This window comes from Dysidea avara, chromosome 4 (assembly GCF_963678975.1).
Source record: "Dysidea avara chromosome 4, odDysAvar1.4, whole genome shotgun sequence".
In the NCBI taxonomy this organism is placed as follows: Eukaryota; Metazoa; Porifera; class Demospongiae; order Dictyoceratida; family Dysideidae; genus Dysidea; species Dysidea avara.
Window position 1 is genome coordinate 12,718,011 of NC_089275.1, and position 22,923 is coordinate 12,740,933.

The 22,923-nt window shown below is 38.9% G+C and overlaps 3 protein-coding genes across 5 annotated transcripts in view; 1 reads left to right on the forward strand and 2 right to left on the reverse strand.

The window, feature by feature from the left end:
- The window catches only part of LOC136253055 (long-chain-fatty-acid--CoA ligase ACSBG2-like), a 193,263-nt gene that overhangs the window by 31,510 nt on the left and 138,830 nt on the right, over positions 1-22,923 (forward strand). The gene's annotated exons all lie outside the window — the stretch shown is intronic.
- LOC136253058 (uncharacterized) overlaps positions 2,274-22,923 on the reverse strand; it is a 107,214-nt gene continuing 86,564 nt past the window's right edge. The window contains exons 9-12 of one of the 2 annotated variants that reach the window (XM_066045648.1): positions 22,284-22,382; positions 8,440-8,538; positions 2,662-2,974; positions 2,274-2,610 (exon numbers count right to left, since the gene is read on the reverse strand). In XM_066045648.1, the coding sequence (XP_065901720.1) occupies positions 2,582-2,610; positions 2,662-2,974; positions 8,440-8,538; positions 22,284-22,382 (540 nt within the window). In that variant the 3' untranslated portion in view covers positions 2,274-2,581. Of the gene's footprint in view, positions 2,611-2,661; positions 2,975-6,930; positions 7,048-8,439; positions 8,539-22,283; positions 22,383-22,923 lie in introns of those variants that run through there. The other variant, XR_010699925.1, reaches the window with a different exon arrangement.
- Positions 16,499-19,161, reverse strand: LOC136252701 (uncharacterized). Its single transcript, XM_066045271.1, has 2 exons — positions 17,610-19,161; positions 16,499-17,547 (listed from the first exon to the last, which is right to left on the reverse strand). Exons 1-2 carry the CDS (start codon positions 19,159-19,161, stop codon positions 16,499-16,501), a joined length of 2,601 nt encoding a protein of 866 aa, XP_065901343.1.

Here is a 22,923-nt window from a genome sequence, read left to right on the forward strand (position 1 = left end):
AAGTGAGAGACACTTTGAAGTTACAAGCACAAGCAAGTCATTGACAAGGAAAGCAAAGTATCAGTTTAGGTTGATATCTGAATTTACACACCAGTGGGACTATTTATTTAGTATATTAGAGAGATGGCTACTGTGAAGGCAAGACATACACATGACAACTGAGTAGTAAGTGTAGAAGATATTGTAATCCTAAAGGATGAGCATACATCCAGGTGTTTTTGGAATCTAGCATTGTAGAGCTATTATTTTCAGGAAGAGATGGTCATGTTCAAACTGCTAAAATATGGGTACTAGGCTCAGACAAGAAGCCAGTTACGTTATGTTGACCAATTCAACTATTGCAACAAGAAGCCCACAACTGATTTAAACTACATTTTTTGTAGGATTTTTCATTTTACTGTATAGTGGAAAATTTTGGCGGGAGAAAATTTTGGCGAATTTGGCAAGCGTACATTGATTCGCCAAAATTTTACTCGCTATTTTTCTAAACACTGAAAGTGTAGTAGACGCTGTTTATTAGTGGGTGAATATTGTTACATCGGTGAGTGGTTAGTCTTCCTATCCCATTGAATACAGTATGGTTTTAGACTACTATTGTACTAATAGCTCAGGCAGATGGGAAATTCAGCTCAAGCGATTCACACTGTAAATTCAGAAGTGTGAAGTTCATACCGATGGTATGACTCCTGCGGTCGCTTAGTGTGATCATCATACTTCAGAAGTATGAGCATCACACTTTGAAGTATGATCATCATACTAAGTGACCGCAGGAGTCATACCATCAATTTACAGTGCAGCTTAGTGCCCTCGCCTCGCTTGCCACGCGCGTCCCAGTGACTTAGCGAGCTAGTGCATAAGAGCGCGTCGATTCGAATGAGAGGCATTGAACTATAGTAAGCTTCGTCGCCTACGCAGTCAGATTAAAATTGCGTAGGCAAAGTAACGTCATACATTCGGCAAAATATTATTCGCCAATTTCTGCCAATGATCAATTCTCCAAAAATTTCTCCCGCCAATATTTTCCGCTATAGCTACGGTAGTTGGTTAGGTTTTTCTTTTGATTACCTGTGGGGTAATCAACCCCATGGGAGTGTCATGTACTTGTAGGAATTTGTTCTTGTAGGGCTTCTGTATTAGTATATTATTTATTATAGTGCATAATAGGTGTAAATTTATTAGTTCAGTTAGTAAACCGTTATTTGAAGTAGTTCATTTTAGAGCTCATTCATGACAAACAGTAAGTTTGTTTCATTTTATGTGGTATGAATGGGTTCAACAGATTATGTTTACTCACAAGTCAAATTATGGAGTGCCAAGTACATGCACTTGGAAAGGCTATAAGACCTCTTTTCACAGATCCAGTCAATATCTCTGCCATCAGAACCTATAGGTAGAATCTATATAAAATAGAATCTATATTATGTCACTACAATAATCCCATGCAAGCCTTAACTTCTTTTACAGGCAGGGAATCTGGGGACTCAACACCCCGTAGCACATAGCACGTTAATTTTTATTTTGGGGTTACAAAAATTCCACTGAAAGTGCACAGAAAAGTTTAAATAAAACTATGACCATGCTATGCATTAAGACATTTTGCCATCCTCACATCAATTCGTCCTACTCCACTGATAATTGGTTCCTGAATTCTAATATCAGTGTCCTTATAATTAGTACCTACTAGGCCTGCATCAAATATGTCAAATATGCCAGTATAGCAAAAAAAGCATAATATCAGACTGGAGTGCTATGCCAGCATAATACTAGCATGTTAGGTGGATATTTCAGACTATGGAGTTTAATTCCATGAAAATAGAGCAGTACTCCCAAATAAAGCAGTCAGTTGAAACTAAAAACTGCAATAGAGCACTCAAATGCATTGTACATAGCTCCTTACATCCTGCCTTAGATCAATACTCTCTAACAAAATGGTCACTTGTGGACAAATACTCTAATAGAGCATCCATTGATTAAACTGCTCTAAGATAATAATAATAAGAAATGTTGCTAACTTAAGAACATAATGCAAGCATAATGGGAACACTTAAGAGAGTGAAAGGTTTGGGAAATTCCTGAAAGAATTTTGAGCATATTTGACTCAGGCCTATGCCTAGTGAAAGCATGCCACCTGCTATTATACTAACTCATTTGTTGTATGTATATGCACAGTTGGATAAGTATGTGCACATCTTATTCTGTATGTTGTATGTACATAGTAACCTGCTTATATACTAACTCACTTGTTGTATGTATATAAACATATCAACAAGTTAGATAAGTGTGTACACATCTTATTCTGTATTACACTATGCTATACACTAGAGATGGGGTGATACAGGTCACAGCTGTATTGATGTATCACATACAACATATCACGAACATCGATATGTCACGATATTTAGAAACTAGGTACAAACTGGGTATAGGTCTATATAGATACTACACTACTACAAATGTTGTTACAAACTATACTTTAACTATTAGTTTGTAGTTTTTGTATAGAAAAAGTAGCGTTGGTATAATCCACTTCACTATACCACTTCAAGTCAACAGATATAGTGATAAATTATACTATAAAGTATTACTTTCCTGTTCCTTTTTGCTTCATCTCTAATGGAGGATCATACAATGGATTACATCACATGATGTCACTATCCTCACCTAGTACTTCACTCTCTCCAGTAGTACTTTTATGATCACTGATGATGCTACTCTGTTTGGTAGTGGAGGTACTTGTATAACGTGGTGACTTTGTCCTACCAGTACTACCAACTGAATGTGATGACCAACTACTGCTACCACTAGCACTACTGTAACCCGATGATGTACTGCTGGTATCACTCCACTTTGATGATGATGGCAGAGGTAGTGGTTTACGTGGCAGAGGTAGTGGTTTACGTGGCAGAGGTAGTGGTTTACGTAGCAGAGGTAGTGGTTTACGTTCTAATATCTCCTTAATCCTTGACTGTGTGGACTGTAATGATAGTGTGAATAGATGAGTCAGTAAAACAAACCATACGTTTCCCTATTTGTGCTATTAAAGCTTCATTTCTCTATTGCATTTTAGCAATAATTTTTTACTTTGGTATTGTAAAGCCTTTTACACAAAAAATCAAGCACTACTGTGAGTCCTGTGTGCCTGAAATTAGTTTTTATCAAACTGTATAACTAGGGACAAGTCTATTTTGCATTTTTCCACTTATCTTTATTCCAGCAATTATTTTATTTTTCACCTATTATGGCTCAAAAATTATACATTTTGCTCAGCATTGATCTTTTTTACCATTTCTAATTAAGGTGGCGGTTACCGCACAATTTCCGGTTTAAAGGATATTTTTAAAATTCAGGTTATAAACAGATTTGGAGAACTACGCTAAAGTGAACACAACCAGATTGTAGACCAGCTCTTCCTCTATCTACATTATGGTCCGTATGGCCATTGGAGATTGAACAGTCATGCTAGAGAACCGATTGTACAAGCATGTAAATATACTTTTGGCGTCAGTTTATGCAAAGCTTGTTTCACATTATGGCAAGGTATATTGTTGAATCTATTCTTTAGCAGCATAAGCAAGGTGTGATCAGCAAAACTCCAGCCTAAGCCAAGATGAAACATGGCTATGGCATTATGAAGTCCTTTTGGCCACCACAAAATGGTTTAAAACCTTCAACAGGCAGTACAAAAACCTTTTTTTCTTGACATGCAACCCTGCTACAAATACCAGTAACTTATTTTACACAAATACAGAGGTTTCCCTCACTAGTATACTAGAAAAAACTGATGCAGAAAGTTGTAGTAACACTCTAACATATCATGCTAAAACCACAAATGACATATGCCACCAAAGTTTCGCATGAAGCACTCAAATCTCGGTGAGCAAAGGTTCTAAACTACTCCACTTACTTTAGTGGATGTCTTCTTTAATAATATTCGCAAAACAATAACGAATCTCATCTTATTACAAGGCAATGGGCCTTAGCACACGCAACAGCCATTTTAATTATCACATAAACACCAATCACATTATGCAATAAATGAACGTTTGTGGCAAACATATGGCTTCATTTGTAATAGCTTCAAAACCACGACTTCAGGTAATCGCCACCTTAATTTCACCTTAAAGTGACTGTTTTATTGGAGTATCTCATCTGCACTTGCTTTTACCATATAATAGCAACAAGCTAGCCAATATTGCTTAACATATGTGACTGTTTTATTAGGGTATTTCAATCACCAACAATTATTGCTCTTCATGTACATAACAATTAACTATGTATTGTTGATTTTAATCATGTGTGACCATTCTATTAGAGTATTTTGATCTTTTGAGCATATTTTATGCCCACTTTACAAAAATTGCACCTATTATGTCAGCATTTTGCTCATTGCTTTTACTCATCAATTATGCCAAAAAATTTGCTGGAATAAACCATGCATCCCTACATACAATGTAATATAGTTTAGTACAGTTCCCCCTAAAGTGTTTGGTACCGCTAAAAATGTTGCATATAGTTGTAATGTGGCAGTGAGAGGTTTGCCTGATATGTACACCCAATGCCTGAGGGTGCCGCCTGAGGGCAAGGGTGTACGTATCAGGCAAATCCCAACACACATCTGCATTACCAACAGTTAAGTATATAACACTTCCTAGTTTACTGACGTCCGTGTTACCAACCACTATGTAACACTTCCTGGTTAACAACTTCTTTACTACATGCAGTTTGTAATTTGTATTTAAACCTATACATCCAGTTGTTGTTTTGAGTGTGGAATGCGAAAGTGGGATGACCTTTGCACTGAACCACATTAGAATGGAGTAAAATGTGAAGAGCTTGCCAAAGTGTGTCTCTCGTAAGGGAGTGTGAAATCCAAGGTGAATTGTGGTGGCACCATTCACTAATACAGGTTTTGTTGTTGAGATATTGATGTAGAGAAACTAGAAGATGATTGAATACGTGGCGCACAGCTAGAAAACAGTGGAATTGATGATTCTAGCTAGGAGTAAACTCACATGAATTGACAGTCACGTGTATGCACAACTTTGTATGAACTAACAATACACGGTGAAATCGTGTACAATAAGGCCATAAGCAGTTATGGTTTAATGCACAACACAATATAATGAAATTCAATAGTTTCCATTTTAAACTACTGTATGTAGCAAGGTATATTCACGTGTGCTAATAAAACAAACATTTGAATATAAAACAGACAATTGGTCCATATATTAACCATTGTACAGATCCCATCAGTGGTGCAAGTAAAGTGGAATTACAAATCAAAAGTGAACTATGATGTTGAGCACACAATGTAAATACTCAAAAGAAGAATCTCCCTAGAAGAACATTCAACTATATTTACTTACTTGATTTTGAAATGTTATAACATAGCTAACATTTTTTGTATATTACAGGTTATTGCCTAAAGTAATTTTGAAACATAGAGGAATCAGTGCATAAAGCCATTCAATCACACAATAAAGTTCTTAACAAACAACTTTCTAGCTGAACAGTACAATAGAAAGTTGTCTCATGTCAACTTTTATGGGACCAATACAAACATTTCCAATATACAACATCTTATTGCAATGACAATTGGATCCATAACAATTTGATACCATATTTGCTGTCACTACAATGCATTAACACACATGAACACAAACATAGAGACAACACTGAAAATTGCTATGTTTCACATGTTACCAGTTCATGATTACAGTAGTAAGTGATTAGAAGTATCTCACTACTGTGGTAGCAATCAGAACATTCTCACTAGTGCACAATGCACACTTTTCATTCTCATCATTTGTAGCATTTTAAAATGAACAGGTAAAAGAGCATGAAAACACCTTACATGAGTATTAATTATGTATTCAAAACATGATAATGTTCATTACCAGTACACATCTCAACACTCTCATACCCAAGGTATTGAACCTCATGCCTACAATCAATGAAGCTACAAGTCACATGATATCATTCCATCAATAACAACACACCATCTCAGTGTGCGAAATAACTTTTCAGACATGTCCAGTCGTACTATCAGGACATTGCAAAACTTGAGTGGACAACAAGCAATTTGACCAGACATTTTTTCCCCTTACCTGTGTTTCTACCAGTTGGATGTTTGTTTCAAACAATGGGACCACCAATGTACTGTAGAGCTGATTACTTATCAACCACTCACTGATACTGATAGTACAGCATTTTAAAGGGTAGCTACTGGCCACATGAAAGGACTTCTATGGAATCAATTGGGCCTTTGTAGGAAAGGAGTCATAAGGACTTCAGTCAAGGCCTTCTACTTGCCTTGGAATGATATAGCTATATGATCAAACTTTGCTTATGCTGCCATTGGATAGGTTTAGAATATAATAGTGGCTGTATCCCTGATGCATTGATGCCTTGTTCATTCTAGCATAAAAACTGATTCTACAGGTGATCATGAATACCACAAGTAAAAGCTACTAATTGCAATCAGGTTATAAATACATTTTACCACTGCAGTGCAAGTGACTGATACAAGTTGGCTGGCACAACATAGTAAACTGTTAACCTCAGAAGTTACCATGGGCATGCCTTTGTGATCAGTATAAACCAAAAATACATAACTTAATTACATGTCAATACCATCATGTCTGGCCTCCCTCCCAGCCCAATGCTAATAACACTATAAACTTTGAAAGGACACCATTTCCGGACAAATTCAATTATGGCCTGACAAATGGTGTAATTGACCGGAAATTGTCCGGTGTCCGGACGTTATTTCGCACACTGCATCTTTGTATCTTCAAAAATGTTCCTTATGTAAGCTATACAGTATTTTGTCATTTATTTGTGTCCTGTGTGTCTTTACCTACTATATATATACATCAAACAGTTATCAAGCATTTTGCCAATACAATAAACAGTACTACTCCAACACACCTGGCATCCAGAAAAACTAGTAACATCAAAGAGGTGAAAATGTACATGTGTTCACTCTCAATAGCTTTGTATTGGAGAAAGGTGTATTCTCACTCTTATGCATGTACTTGAATTGTCCTAAATGTATGAGATGTTTATAAAGTCTCATCACTCACTTGTTCTTGTTCATACATATCAAAGCACTTTATTGAAAAACATTTCTGACATTTAAATGGTTTACAATGGTTTACAATGGTTTACAATGGTTTACAATGATTTACATTAATCCTAAATGATTTAACAGCTGGCCCATGTAACAAGAGTTATATTTAGGGGAAAATAAGGGACTAGGTGAACATGAACTGACTATAGTGGGGTTATTGCATAAAGCGGCCTTGTGGCCTATGGACCAATGGCCTTAGACCTTGGTGATCACGAGAACGTTAGTAGAGTGTGATACAGCTATGCACGTAGACTTGTGTTACAGCCTAGAACCATAAACAGATCGATACTCTCTAATGCAACAGTCACCTAATACTCTAATAGAACATTCAAAAAAACAACTAATAGAGCATTCGCCAATTAAACTGGTGTAAAAATGACATACAGACTATGTGATATTTCTAATGTAGAACATGCCGATATGATATAATTATTATGGTTGGCCTGCTGCTGCCGCTATTGCAGCCTGCCTGTTTCATGGATCATCTGGTAGCTAGCTAAAGAGCATGGTATATAGATTGTAGGGTTTTTCTGAAGTTCAGTACTGTAAGGTAGTCACAATAGCAGTATTCAAAGTTTAAGCAAACAAGCCAAGCTGTCATATTTAAATGCAGCCATTCAGCTAGTTTAACTTGTGAATGCTCTATTAGAGTATTTTATTTTAAAAACATGTAGGTGACTGTTGTATTAGAGAGTATCGATCTGTTTATGGTTCTAGGCTGTAACACAAGTCTACATGGGGCAACAGTAACTATATCACACTCTACTAACGTTCTCGTGATCACCAAGATCTAAAGCCACAAGGCCATAAGGCCATAGGTCACAAGGCCGCTTTATGCAATAACCCACTATAGTGTAATATAAACTAGTGTATGGATCACATGATCCTTCACACCACACCACACCTCTACTACACTACACACTACTATCAATAGTTTTACACACCTGAGTTGTCCATACTAAATGTATAGGTTATTCTTATAAAGCCTCAATCACATCACTCCCTAGTTCTTACTCATATCAAAGCACTTTATTGAAAAACTTGAAGGGCTTTTAAGCATTCCTAAACAGTTTGGCAGCTAGCCCATGTAACAATTAAGAGTTATTTAGGGGCTGGGTGAACATAAATTAACTATAGTGTAGTATAAACTAGTGTATGGATCACATGATCCTTCATACCACACCACACCTTTACTACACTACACACTAACACACTGGTAGGATAATTGTGTCTTACTAGATTGAATTGTGTTTCTTACTAGTAACACTAACTCTTCAACTCATTTCATGACACACATACTAACTAACCTCATCAAGTGCATTCATATCTGCTCCTAATCTGATCAATGTTCCTATTGCTTGAACATGTCCACGCAAAGCAGCAAGATGTAAAGCAGTACTTCCCCTCTGTAATAATATACAAGTAACATGATATGACTTCATCAATCACAACACACCATATTTGGATCATTCAAATAACCAAGTATATGTTATGTGTGAACAACAAAACAACTTCAACATTTGTACACATAGCAAAGTCTCTTAATTCTCTGAATAATATTATGACATCTTAGACTTACTGTATACTAGATGTCGTTAAACACACCATAGCATTTGTTCATAAATCAATGTGGCAACTGTTCAAATTCCACCACTACTTAAAAGGACAATGTACTGTTTACAACATCTGATTATTTTGGGGCCCAACAAACTCATGTGATGCTTGTACTTTACCACCTGCAACATGAACTTGACAAGATACACAATGCAACCAGCTGGTCTTGGACAAGTGTTGAGTAGCTTCCATACATCAAAACATAATACAGCATGTAAACAGCGCATTGCCCCTTTAACACTCATATTTTTAATATCAATTGTGGTACTACTCAAATGTGGCTACTATTGAAGGTGCTTCATTAACAAAACAAATATGGTAATAGTGTATAAATCAAAAATGTATTGAAAAGAAATTTTTTAGAAGTGTAAACATATTTATAACTTTTTTTTTACAGGTATGGCCTAATATAATGGGAAAAAAATACAAAATATAGCTATAATACAAACTACGCTACAACTAAACTACAAATACAACCACAACAGGGGTTTGGGGAAAGGAAAATCAGAGTCCTCATACTGCAAAGCCCAGTATCGTAATATCATATGGGCATTGTTCATCCATAAAGAAACTGAAAGTTGTATAACTGTATACAGAATATTAACCCTTAAACCAGCAGAGAACTTTTCGAAAATGCGAGTTTACACAATATGGGCACGTATGGTGACACTAGTCTCACATAGCTAGACCACTACTTTTCTTTTGTGTGGGCATTGGGAACCGCCCACACAAAAGAAAAGTAGTGTTCTGTGTACGCGAGACTATGGTGACACTAGATGGGGTAACTTAATTCTTATGGCCTACAAATACACATAGATTGAAAGTGTGTTTACTGGGCTACATGGAGAAGGTTAAATGAACACTGTAACTACAGTGGCTTACCTGTTATGAAGCAGTGAACAGTGATGACTCACGCCTCCATGTTTCTAAACTCTTTCCACGCAGAGCCGGCCTTAACCTTAGGCAGGGAAGGCAGCCTGGCTAGGGCCTCAGGGCTGAGGGGGGCTCCGAGCACCAATAAAGGGGCCTCAGGCTTACAGATCGCATGTACATCTATAAAAGGCTTTTCATACAGCCAATTGCATTCACATTTCCCTTACACAGCCATACACTAGTGAACAGCTTTAGGTATTCCCAGGCTATGAATAGCCTTCTATCAACTTATCATTACAGAACAGCATTTACGTTGTCATAACAAAAGCACGCAGGAACATTTTCTATTGTTCTACTCATGTGCAGAGCTGATTCACATGATAGTAAGTATTTAAAAACAAATATGGAGGGACAGTGCTGTGACAGTTTGGAGCATAGGAGAGACATGGATTTCTTATAGTGTCTGTTTGTATTACGACCAATTCATGTGAGTTGTACATTACTTAGGAAAAGGTGTACAGTGTATTAGCTGTGGTTTGCCGTAGTTTGGCTGTTCGCCATTTTCCGCTCCTTGACTGAGCTGCTTTAGTGCATCCTTCGTTTTGCGCCTCTGATTTGGTGCAACTGAGTGGTTCTGTAGTAGCTAAACTGGATGGAAATTGGCACTAAGATGCTGTTCATGATAAAGGTGTTTGAATGGGTGAGACTCAGGGGTAGCACTGGTTCTTTGATCGTAAAGATCTCAGGATCAGCTAGTTGAATAGCTGGAAGATTGCTGTACAGTGCTATAGAGCTGGAAAGATATCTGTATATTATAATGCGTTACACAAACACTTCTAGGATAGAAATAAAGCTGCAAAAACAGCAGCCATACATACATGTATAGCTAGCGTAACTACATAGAGCCATGCTGTTTTGCACAACAAGTTTATAAATGTATATAAAGGCCCTACAAATTGGCAATACTTTGACTATTAGGAGGGGCCTCTAACTTTGGCTTTGCCTAGGGCCACCAGAATGCTAAGGCCGGCCCTGTTGCCATGTGTTTAACTTCAATTGTGAGTTTACTCACCTGAGTCATATATGGCCTGATACACAATTTCACGACAAATTGAATAGAAGTTGTTGCAAGGTGATAAGATCAACTACCATCAAGTTATCGACCATTTTATAAAGGGAAGTAAAGGATTTGAGTGTTTCATTACCGAAAAGTTGTTTTCATGGTTAGCTTTGGCCTCATCTTTTAGTGTTAGGGTAAAACTAAAGGTATCATTTTAATCCTTGCTACATCACAAGTACAATGACATAAATTGCATAGCCATAGGATAGACACTTCGAAAATTACAGCGCTTTGTGTAAAGCATGCGTATTTATTAAGTTTAAATCCAGTTTTCTGGATTATGTGGGTTTAAGGGTTAAACTGTCTATCAATAATTAGTGGCTTAATTTTCCTAGCACATTGAACAAACAGTAATACTCCAACACTCCTGACACCCAACAAAACCAATAATATCAAAGAGGTAAACATGTACAAGTGCTCACTATCAATATTTTTATAACATGTGTTTTTATGTTCAGTTACACATCCACACTAAATGTATGGGATATGTTTAAAGCCTCAGTTACTTGTTCTTATTCATATAATACACTGTATTGACAAACAGTTCTGGCATTACCATCACTCCATAATGGTTTGACAGCTGGCCTATGCAACAAAAGTTATTTAGAGACATGAACTGACTATAGTGTAGTATATAAACTTAATAAACTGTAGTGAACTGTTTACTAAACAATATTACAAAAAAGACTATCCTGCAGTGTTGTTCAGTAAGGGTTGTACAGGAACATTTTTTCAGCGGGTTGGGGAAAAGTTAGCCATCACCAATCAATCACAAACTGATCAACACCCATGCAGACACAGAGGGTCCCATTGAGAGGGCTACTGCAGCTCAGTTCACAAGTGCATTTATATAAAGGTGTCGTGAAGTATGTTATCACTAACTAATAACCTTAATAGCTACATTTCTTTGGCTGCTATACTCCTCTACATCTAATGCATGAGCTATAATGCATGTAACGTGATATGTCATGCTCATGTAAAGGTCTTTTTATAATTATGTTCTGCGTACTTCATGCATGCATGCACTACAAACTTAATACAAAGATTACAACATAAACAGTTGATATCCACAAAGTGAAACTTCATATCCTCTTTGATATTATTGACATAAATTGTATATCATATATACAAAATATGTCAATAATATGTGGCTTTTCCCAGCACATTGAACATTTATTTAAGCAATTTGCAAATACAATAAACAGCAATACTCCAACACTCCTGACACACAACACCAAAACCAATAATATCAAAGAGGCGAACATGTACATGTGTTCACTATCAATAGTTTTACACACCTGAGTTGTCCATACTAAATGTATAGGATATTCTTATAAAACCTTAATCATATCACTCGCTAGTTCTTACCCATACAAAGCACTTTATTGAAAAACTTGAAGGGATTTTAAGCATTCCTAAATAATTTGGCAGCTGGCCCATGTAACAGTTTAGAGTTATTTAGGGACTGGATGAACATTAACTGACTATATATAGTGTAGTATAAACTAGTGTATGGGTCACATGATCCTTCATACCACACCACACCTCTACTACACTGCACACTAACACACTGGTAGGATAGTTGTGTCTTACTACATTGAATTGTGTTTCTTACTAGTAACACTAACACTTCAACTCATTTCATCACACACAACCATATCAAGTGCATTCACATTTGCCCCTAATCTGATCAATGTTTTTATTGTTTGAACATGTCCTTTGCTAGCAGCCACATGCAAAGCAGTACTTCTGAACTGTAATAATAATATACAAGTAACATGATATGACTTCATCAGCTATAACACAACATCTTTGGATCATTCAAATAACCAAGTATAATGTGTGAACAACAAAACAATTTCAACATTTGTACACATAGAAAAGTCTCTTAATTTTCTAAATAATATAAATATATATATAGTTATACAACGGCCACAAGTGCTCTGCCTGATATAAATGCACGAGCCTGAGGGCTGTCAGGCCCAAAGGCAAGTGCGTTTATACAGGCAGAGCACGAGTGCACGTTGTATAACTGTTATGTACCACTCACCTAATAGGTGGGGAGAGTCTCACAAGACAGCTGTAACATTTATAAAGGCCAGGTTTCTAACATCGATTGTGGGTAACCAAGCCGGACGTTGCGATGACATTCCCCCACAGTACTGCAGCCACCTGAAAGCTAGTACGCTATGGGCTATATCACTAACCTGCATTCTCTGTTCGACTCTCATCATGTAGTGCTCAGCATGCCAGCGTGATCACTCAATCGCCATATGGACTAAGCGCCAGACTATTCGCCATAGTGATTCTCTCGAGCAAAAAAAGGAGCTAAATAGACGGTTTAAGTAAACAAAACCTAACTACTAAACGATACTAGTCTAATTCTTACTATTCACGCTGGCTAAACTCGAATCTGGTGGCATGACAAAACTGGTTACCACAATCGAACGTAAAGGTTAGTATTATTTAGAATATATTTGTTTTATTGAGTCATTGTCGAAGTGGACTACAGTTTAATCTGGGCTAAGATGGCACCAGACTAGTAAGGTGTATAAGGTACGTTTATATATATGTAGACTAGAGTTGTGGCCACCTGCGTTGGCTTTTTTGATCGCCATTGGCTGCTTGTAAACATTATACGTATTGGTGACGTTATGGCCCACAATCGACCTTTACATGTCAGGCTATAAAATAATTTGAGTGATCTGTGAAGTGTCTTTCCACTTATTAGGTGAGGTGTCACAGTGGTCTTCGCCACCGGCGCAAAACCGTAGCTAGTGCAATATCTGTATATTGCACTGCGGTCGGTGCATTATAATTTATAATGCACTCGTTGTGGTCTACAAAACCGCAACCAGTGCGTTATAAGTTATAATGCACTTGCTGCAGTCTGCAGCAGTGCAATATACAAACTATGGCACTGGCGGTGCCTTTGAACTGCCCACGCAGAGTGGTACATATATATACTATGTAGATGTGGTTATTAAACACTGTGGCATTTAGTGTGGTAGCTATTCAAACTCGACCACTACTTGATACTCAAAAACAACATTTAAGCTCATAATTTTAATATCAATTGTGGCACTACTCAAGTGTAGCTGCTATTGAAAGTGCTGCATTAACAAAATTAATATGGTAATAGTTTATAACAGGACCAGGTGTCCTACAGACCTTCAGCACTTGTGCTGTAAAGCATTAATAAATAAATAAATAACTAAACCAGCAATGTATAGAAAAACTTTTTTACAGGATGCATATAACAATATGTACATAACTGTTTACAAGATATGTATGTCAATAATTTAATGCTTTGCCCAACACATTGAACATTTATTTAAGTACTTTGCTAATCCAATAAACAGCAATACTGCAACACTCCTGACACCCACCAAAACCAATAATATCAAAGAGGTGAACATGTACGTCTGTTCACTATCAATAGTTTTGCACACCTGAGTTGTCCATACTAAATGTATAGGATATTTTATAAAGCTTCAATTATCACTCACTTGTTTGTACTCATATCAAAGCACTTTATTGACAAACTTAAAGGGTTTTCAGAACTCCTAAAAGGTTTGGCAGCTGGCTCATGTAACTATTTAGGGACTAGGTGTACATGTACTCACACCATAGTGTAGTATAAACTAGTGTATGAGTCAAATCATCCTTTACACCACACTACACCTCTACTACACTACACAATTAGTATAAATGTTATGTGTGCGAGCAATCAGTATAAATGCATGCATTAGTGGGTTTTATCTTTGTTTGGTAATGAAGAGCTACTGTTGCTAAGGAACAATAGCAGTGACTAATGAGTATAATAACCTGTCACTTGTGCCAGCTGTGCTATATGTATAGTCCCAGCAGCAGCATAATAAAATATTAAGTATCTATGGAAATGACTGTTGCCACAGCTATACTGCACACACCCCTACATTCCATAGAAATGATAATTAGTCATAATGTCACCAGACCAATTCAATAAGTGTTTGAAGAGCGACAGTAGTAATCAGATATAAGCAAACTTTTTTAGCAGATTTAAGATAAGAAATTTCTGTTGACTGCCACAATGTCCTTACAAGCCAGAATTGGCCAGACAGTTGCCTACATTGACTGAAAATGTAGATGTCTACTGTGTTCACTATAATTTTATAGCATAACAGTTATACTGGATTTATGTCACATGCCTTGATGCAGCTGTATTGTGATTACATTACACCAGAGGTTTGGCAATTGTAAATTTGTGGTCACTCACTTGGGTTGTAAGAATGTATACTATCTCCTAGCAACCAAGTGACTATTGTTGTTCATACAATCAACAGACATGCTACATACGTAGCTTAGTATTTAGGCTCCCTCAGGGTCCCTCCTTGTGCTTTGATGAGACACTGTGTCTGGACAAATTGCATTATGGTCAGATAAATTTGATCAGATTTTGTCTGGTTTTGGCATACTATCATAAGGTTTGTTAAACTAACAACATGGAATTGTATGGTGAGGTTCTCATTAGCGCACAATGCACACTTTTCATTCTCATCATTTGTAGCATTTTAAAATGAACAGGTAAAAGAGCATGAAAACACCTTGTATGAGTATTAATTATGTATTCAAAACATGTTAACTGGTTATCGGTCTCCATAACAGTTGTAAGTATGATGGATATATGGGAACTTTGGTGTTATTGCCATAGGGTTGGAGACCTGTTTAATCACATGACTTTGCTGATTGGCTTTCAATATAGACTGCATTGATGTCCTACCTCTTGACAGGTCACGTGATACCACCGAAACCACAAACAGGGATACCAGTGCAAATGCTGCAATGGAAAAAAATAAAAAACCAACAAATTAAGAGGCAATGACTTCCTATGTCACCTTAGCTCGCCTAATGTAGTGACATGTCCCTAGAGCTAAGGGAGTCTTTAGAGGGAGGTGGGGTATGGGAGAGACACGAACTCCTGAAACTTCTTGCACTTGCCGAGTAACACAATGGAGTGAGAGATGCTGGCGAGTCCCTTTATACCCTGTCTAGGAATGTGTTTACCTTAGCAACCTGACACCTCCTCTGGGGTCCAAACCCTACCCATAACTTGTTTACCTTCTCAACCAAGCTGTCCTCTCTGGGATAAATGCTTTAAGGAATGTGCACTGTTGAATGCTGCCATAACGACCAGATGGACACCTCATAAGGGAATGTGCTGTGTTGGAAGCATCTTAGCAGGGATGGATGTGTAGTGCTGTTGACCTGCCAGTTAACCCTGTTTAACCAGCTGTTAAACTTGTATTAACTGGTTATCGGTCTCCATAACAGTTGTAAGTATGATGGATATATGGGAACTTTGGTGTTATTGCCATAGGGTTGGAGACCTGTTTAATCACATGACTTTGCTGATTGGCTTTCAATATAGACTGCATTGATGTCCTACCTCTTGACAGGTCACGTGATACCACCAAAACCACAAACAGGGATACCAGTGCCACATAAGCTGGTGAATTCCAGCATTGTATCCCTGGGTTTCCAGACTTCCCTTTCAGGTATTCCATATAAACAACATGTTGTACTTTTGTTCACTGCTGGGACTCTACCTGTGAAATTGCTATACTCAAGCATGATGACTTACACTGATTGATGATTAGTACAAAAATTTTGTGACACATGTGGTTTCAATGATACCCCTACAGATACAAATGTATGACCTACTATATGGATTGTAAATTATCAGCTATAACACAGTTCAAAGTCTGGTCAGTAGTGAGTCAGATCCTGCATGATGATAGCCTTGCTGAGACAGCGGCCATGTGTTGTGGAGCAGTCCTGATATATAGCTGATAAGATGAACTCTTCCACCTGCCCAGAGTTTGTATAGCCGAATCTTGAATTCCCACCGTAGCTGCGGTAGTGGCAGCTCCTATTCGAAAACTGTGACCTGCATAGTCCTGAGCTGGGAGGCCAGCCTTAGTCAGTGCAGACCGAACTTCCTCCACAAATCTTGACTTCAGTAAAGGTGAGCCATCGTCACAGATGAACAGGGCACCTGGTTGGGGGCCTCGCCATGCCAGATATGCTAACAATGCGGTCACTGGACAGATGTCATCCCCCGTTCTCCCTATGACAACTTTGACACCTATTCTGCCCTGGTCAGTTTTTGAGTGTTTTAGTTTTAGTGATATCACTGATGGATTGAAATTGTTGTCTGTCGAGAGGTCACTCAGGGACAAGTGTGTTCTGGGGTCGTATGTTGGACTGACTGTAATCTCTCCTGAGCGGCAGAAAGAGAAAAATGTCACTGATGAAGCTGCCCATAACATTGTGGTATTAAAAGAGGGTTCTGATTGAAACCACACTCCCTTAAGTTTTCGAAGGATAGCTGGAGTTATTGGCAGCCGAGCACGGGGTGCTTTTCCCTTTTTTCCAGCTTCAATTTTGACACCTTTTAGTACCTGCCTTAGACATGGCATTTGGCCCACTTGAGGATCGCCTAGTCCATGAGAGATCTGTAGTTGCCGAACACCAGAAAGGTAGGTGCTTATGGAGTTGTGGGCCAAGCCCTGTTGACCGAGGCATGCTACAAAGTAACAGAGTGTACTCTCTTTGGCTGGTAGAGGATTGAGGTTGAAACTATTACAAAAAGTGAGATAGCGACGTTCAGCTGCAGCGTAGGTCTTGTGAGTAGAGGGAGCTAAAGCAGCTCCAAAGTATCCTCGAACAGCTTCATCCAGCTGATGGATGTCCAAGTGAGGTTCTGTGTCACCAGGGTGATTAGTGGGGGAGGAATTATTGAGGGATGAGACAGTGCTTGGGGAGCCTGTGAAATGAAAGAAGATATGTTATTTCTAGATAAAGCATCAGCAAGTTTATTGTCTTTACCAGCTAGGTGAATTGCATGGAACCAGAAATTGTGATGGGCTGCAAAGAAGACCAATAAACGAATCAGGTGCATGAGGTGAAGGTCTTTGCAGAAGGTAGAGTTGATTGCTTCTACCACTGCCAAGTTATCTACTCTGAACAGTACTATCTTGCCTGACCAGAACTTTCCCCATATGGCAGCAGCAAAAATAACTGGGATCAATTCCTTGATAGCTATAGAGAGTGGCTGAAGTCTCTGACACCACTTTAAGGAAAACCAGTGTGGGGATCCGTAGGCTCCACAACCCCATGATCCTGATGCGTCCGAAAACACTGTCATGTCTGCGGTCTGTCTTTGCACATCCCACAGGATGGATATGCCATTCCATCTCTCGATGAAGAGGAACCACCAGAAAAGATCTGCTTTTGCTGGAGCATTTAAGCGAATATTGTGAGATGGGTTGCTTCCAATCTCTTGTATGGAGTACAATCTGCGGAGGAAAGGTCTGCCTGGGCGGACCACTTTTGTAGCAAACTGGAGCATTCCCACCAAGCTCTGAAGGCCTTTCTTGCGAATGGACTTCTTCAGAATGCAACACCTTTCAACACAGTCCCATAACAGCTCTTTAAGTATGATTAACTTTTCCTCTGGTAGTCTGAGCTGCAGTGCCACTGTGTCTACCTCTATGCCAAGGAAGGTCAAACACTGGGATGGACCTTCCAGTTTGGATAGTTCTAGTGGAACTCCTAACTCCTCAAATAAGGATACCAGTTTTTTCTTCTGGAGGGTAGCCTCGTCTTCTTGTCTGGCTACAAGAATGAAGTCATCCAGGTAATGGAGACTATTACTGATTCCCTTGCTCTGGAGGATCCACTGCACTGCGTCAGCCACAGCAGAAAAAAATTTGGGAGCTGACCTCAAGCCAAAAGGCAGTGCACAGTCAATATACACTGAGTCCTTCCAACATACTCCAAGGAGAGGTTGGTCTTCAGGATGGATGGGAAGCATTCTGTAAGCTTCCTTGATATCTGCTTTAACTAGAAAGCAACCCTGGTGTTCATGCAGTATTATGGAGGATAGATGGTTAATAGAAGCATACGATAAACTGGACAATTGGAGAGAGATGCCATCATTTATACTATGATCCGTAGGAGAGGATAGGTCCACAATTAATCTCCACTTGCCTGGTTTGTTCTTTTTTGGAATGGCACCCAGTGGGCTGATGTGAACATCTTGGGGATAAACTCCTCTAGGAAGCTTGATCATTCTGTTGAAAGATACCTCTCTGGCCAGGTATTCTGAGATAACTGACGGCACTTTGGATGGCATATTTTCAGATGCTTTCTGCAGATTATGTGTCCTATCAAAGCCAATCCGGAAGCCTTCTGCAATTCCGCTCAATATGTAATTAACATACATTCTGTATGGGTGGTGTATTAGCAGCTTCCTCCAGCTCTCCAACACTAAAGGAGAGTGACTACTAGCATACAAGGGTGAACCACCTGCTGCCCCTTGGTGACTACTCAGAGCTAGTAGGTCTTCCATGTAATGGTAGCTGCCATCATTCACCATACCACTCTTGAAGAGAGATAGATTCAGCTGCAAGCCTGTAATGTGAAAGGACCAAGCAGTGATCACACCCCAAGGTGGAAATGCTGGCCCTTTATAAGTGAATGCTGATGGGACTGAAAGGTGTGAAATATTACTAAGGCTGGGCTGCTATATAGACCTATGTCACTTTGAGACAGAGGATCACCCAAGAGCAAACACTTCAAAGGCTTGCAACTATCTACCTATAAGTGATATTTAATTTCCTTTATGTATTATCATGTTATTGAAAAACAACCAAAAAAGAAAACGCGACTATTTAATCATGAGTAGCATAAAGTTAATCAGTCCAGTGCCCTTTAGTGAGGGTAATACTTTCCTGCTGTAGATTTGCAGTCTTTTCCCTGGTGCGGTCTTCCACAATGGTAGCACTTGTGGGCAAACTGGCATGGTTGTCGATCACAGTATCCTTTGAAATTCCACTTTAAACACACAGCAGGAATTGAATATGGTGTAGCCCTCTTTCTTGCCATTGCCTCCTTGTGTGGTGCTTTGGCTGTCGCAGGAAGAAGCCACGTCTGTTTTTGTTGGGCTGCTAGACATTGTCCGTATATGGGGAAGTTCAGCTCCCCCCACTTCCTTAAGGACTTGGCTGCTGCCCATTCTCGAAAATCTTTATCATATTTTAGCCATTGTGTTCCCAAATCATTGGACAGCTGTAGAACTAGGTGTAGGTGGGCTGCCAACCCTGTTGCTTCCTCTTTGGTAGTATTGTTATCAGAAAGTAATACTGCCATAAACCTGGAAAAAGCCTGGATCCATGACAGTATATCTGTGATATGACTCCTTTTCTTTCTCTGTCCTGAATCAGAGAGTATCCACTGTCCAGCGGCATTGACTGTTAGTTCAGCTGGTTGGGTAACATTCTCTTCGAGTAGTGAAGACAGGTCCACAAATTCCCATCGCCTGATTTTTTCAACCAGCTTAATTGGAAGAGGGGGCATTCCTTCTGCCACAACCATCGAGGGTGCTGGGGTACTGGGTAGTACATCAGATGTGCTGGCACTGCTGAGTAGAGATGGCAGTGAGGGAATGGATGGTACCAGCAGTGGATCAATAGGCAATGACGGCCAGGATGCCAGGGGTACTCCTGCAAAAGGAATACACACACATGAGTTGCTGCCTTGGTACAGTGGACCTGTGGGTCCTTGCAAGTATAATGAGCCATTTAGTGGCGGATGACTACTGACTAGTAATGATAGTTGCTCTCAAATTTTGTTTGTTAGTTTTACTAGGTAAGCTGCTTGATAATTAAGCTTAACATTTGACTGGTTCTGTTGCCTTTGTCTGAGGCTGATGAATGCCAGCCTATACTGCTGGAAGCTAAATGTCAATTAGCTTCTGCTGCTTGGAACTGGTAGTTGATGTCTACCAGCTTCTGGGTCATATATAACACTTAACCACAAATGCATCCCCCTCTGGTGTGACCTCTTGCTGTGGGTGCTGACCAATCAAAATGTTAGGTTTGCTGCTTTAGAAAAAGGAGGGTAATCCTCTTGGGTAATACGGTAGCCAAGAATTAAGAATTCTTGTCTGCTTCAATGTATAAGTTCTAACATAGAAAATGCTGGAGGGACAAATTGTCCAAACTGATGGAAAAAACCCACATAAGAATGCAAACTACTCCTAGCTGTCAGGACTTGTAAATTAGAGCTCTATCGGTTGGTAACTAGATTACATTATAGGGCTTACCTCCACTGGCTGAGCTCATGTTGGATGGTCTTGATGATGGCCTTGGGTCTTCTACCGTGGTAGAAGAACTGCACTGCAAAGGGCTTGTAGCTGATGGGGAAGATTGAAGAATTAGTACCACAGCTCCCGCAATCTGCTGAATTGTTTCTGCTGAGAAGCTACTCGAGACTGGATTAACAGCATAGCTGCTGATTGAAGCTGAACTTGTAGCTGTGACTGGTGGAGCAGGTGCAGCTGATGAAAATGGAGGAACTTCTTCTTCTGACATTCTCAAGTCTGGAGGTCTTGAAGCAAATTCAGAGACATGAACTCCTGAAACTTCTTGCACTTGCCGAGTAACACAATGGAGTGAGAGATGCTGGCGAGTCCCTTTATACCCTGTCTAGGAATGTGTTTACCTTAGCAACCTGACACCTCCTCTGGGGTCCAAACCCTACCCATAACTTGTTTACCTTCTCAACCAAGCTGTCCTCTCTGGGATAAATGCTTTAAGGAATGTGCACTGTTGAATGCTGCCATAACGACCAGATGGACACCTCATAAGGGAATGTGCTGTGTTGGAAGCATCTTAGCAGGGATGGATGTGTAGTGCTGTTGACCTGCCAGTTAACCCTGTTTAACCTGCTGTTAAACTTGTAATAAGGTTCATTACCAGTACACATCTCAACACTCTCATACCCAAGGTATTGAACCTCATTCCTACAATCAATGAAGCTACTAGTCACATGATATCATTTCATCAATAACAACACACCATCCTTGTATCTTCAAAATATGCAAAATATTACTTATGTAAGCTATACAGTATTTTGTGTCCTGTGTGTCTTTACCTACTATATATATACGTAAAACAGTTATCAAGCATTTTGCCAATACAATAAACAGTACTATACTCCAACACACCTGGCACCCACTAAAACTAGTAACATCAAAGAGGTGAACATGTACATGTGTTGATTGTGTTCACTATCAATAGTTTTGTATTGGACAAAGGTGTATTTTCACTCTTGTGCACACACCTAAATTGTCCTAAATGTATGAGATATTTATAAAGTCTGATCACTCACTTGTTCTTGTTCATATATATCAAAGCACTTTACTGACAAACATTTCTGACATTTAAATGGCTTTACATCAATCCTAAATGATTTAACAGTTGGCCCATGTAACAAGAGTTATATTTAGGAGGAAATAAGGGACTAGTTGAATATAAACAGATTATAGTGCAATATAAACTAGTGTATGGATCACATGATCCTTCACACCACACCACACCTCTACTACACTACACACCAACACACTGGTAGGATAGTTGTGTCTTACTACATTGAATTGTGTTTCTTACTAGTAACACTAACACTTCAACTTATTTCATCACACACATACTAACTAACCTTATCATGTGCATTCACATCTGCTCCTAATCTGATCAATGTTTCTATTGCTTGAACTTGTCCCAACCAAGCAGCACCATGTAAAGCAGTCCTTCCCCACTGTAATAATATACAAGTAACATGGTATGACTTCATCAATTATAACACACCATATTTGGATCATTCAAATAACCAAGTATATGTTATGTGTGAACAACAAAACAACTTCAACATAATCTATAGAAAAGTTACTTAATTCTCTGTGGCTGAATAATATTATGACCTTTTAGACATACTCTATATAGATGTGGTTACACACCATGGCATTTAGTGTGGTAACTATTCAAACTTGACCACTACATATACTCAATAATCAAAATAATGTTTAAGCTCATACAGTAATTTTAATATCAATTTTGGCACTACTTAATCCCCATCACCGCCACAACCGCCATATGGCGGTTTCAATTATAAACGCCTGTAGCATCACATTCTAAATGCTCTGAAACTTCAGTTGAGCATTTTAGTAGCTCCTGCGCTTATCCTGTAGCAGGCATGCCCTTAAGTGAATGGGAACAAGGATAATCGGTCTCTCGTGCACTATTGCGCAGTTAGATGATGCAATCACATACTTTCGGAATGTCAATAACAAGCATTGTAG

Excerpts from the sequence above, each read along its gene's own strand:
- LOC136252701 (XM_066045271.1), bottom strand. The coding sequence starts at position 19,161 with ATGGTGAATGATGGCAGCTACCATTACATGGAAGACCTACTAGCTCTG. Across the intron at positions 17,548-17,609 it reads CCATGCAATTCACCTAGCTG|GCTCCCCAAGCACTGTCTCA; the intron begins GTAAAGACAATA and ends TTCATTTCACAG.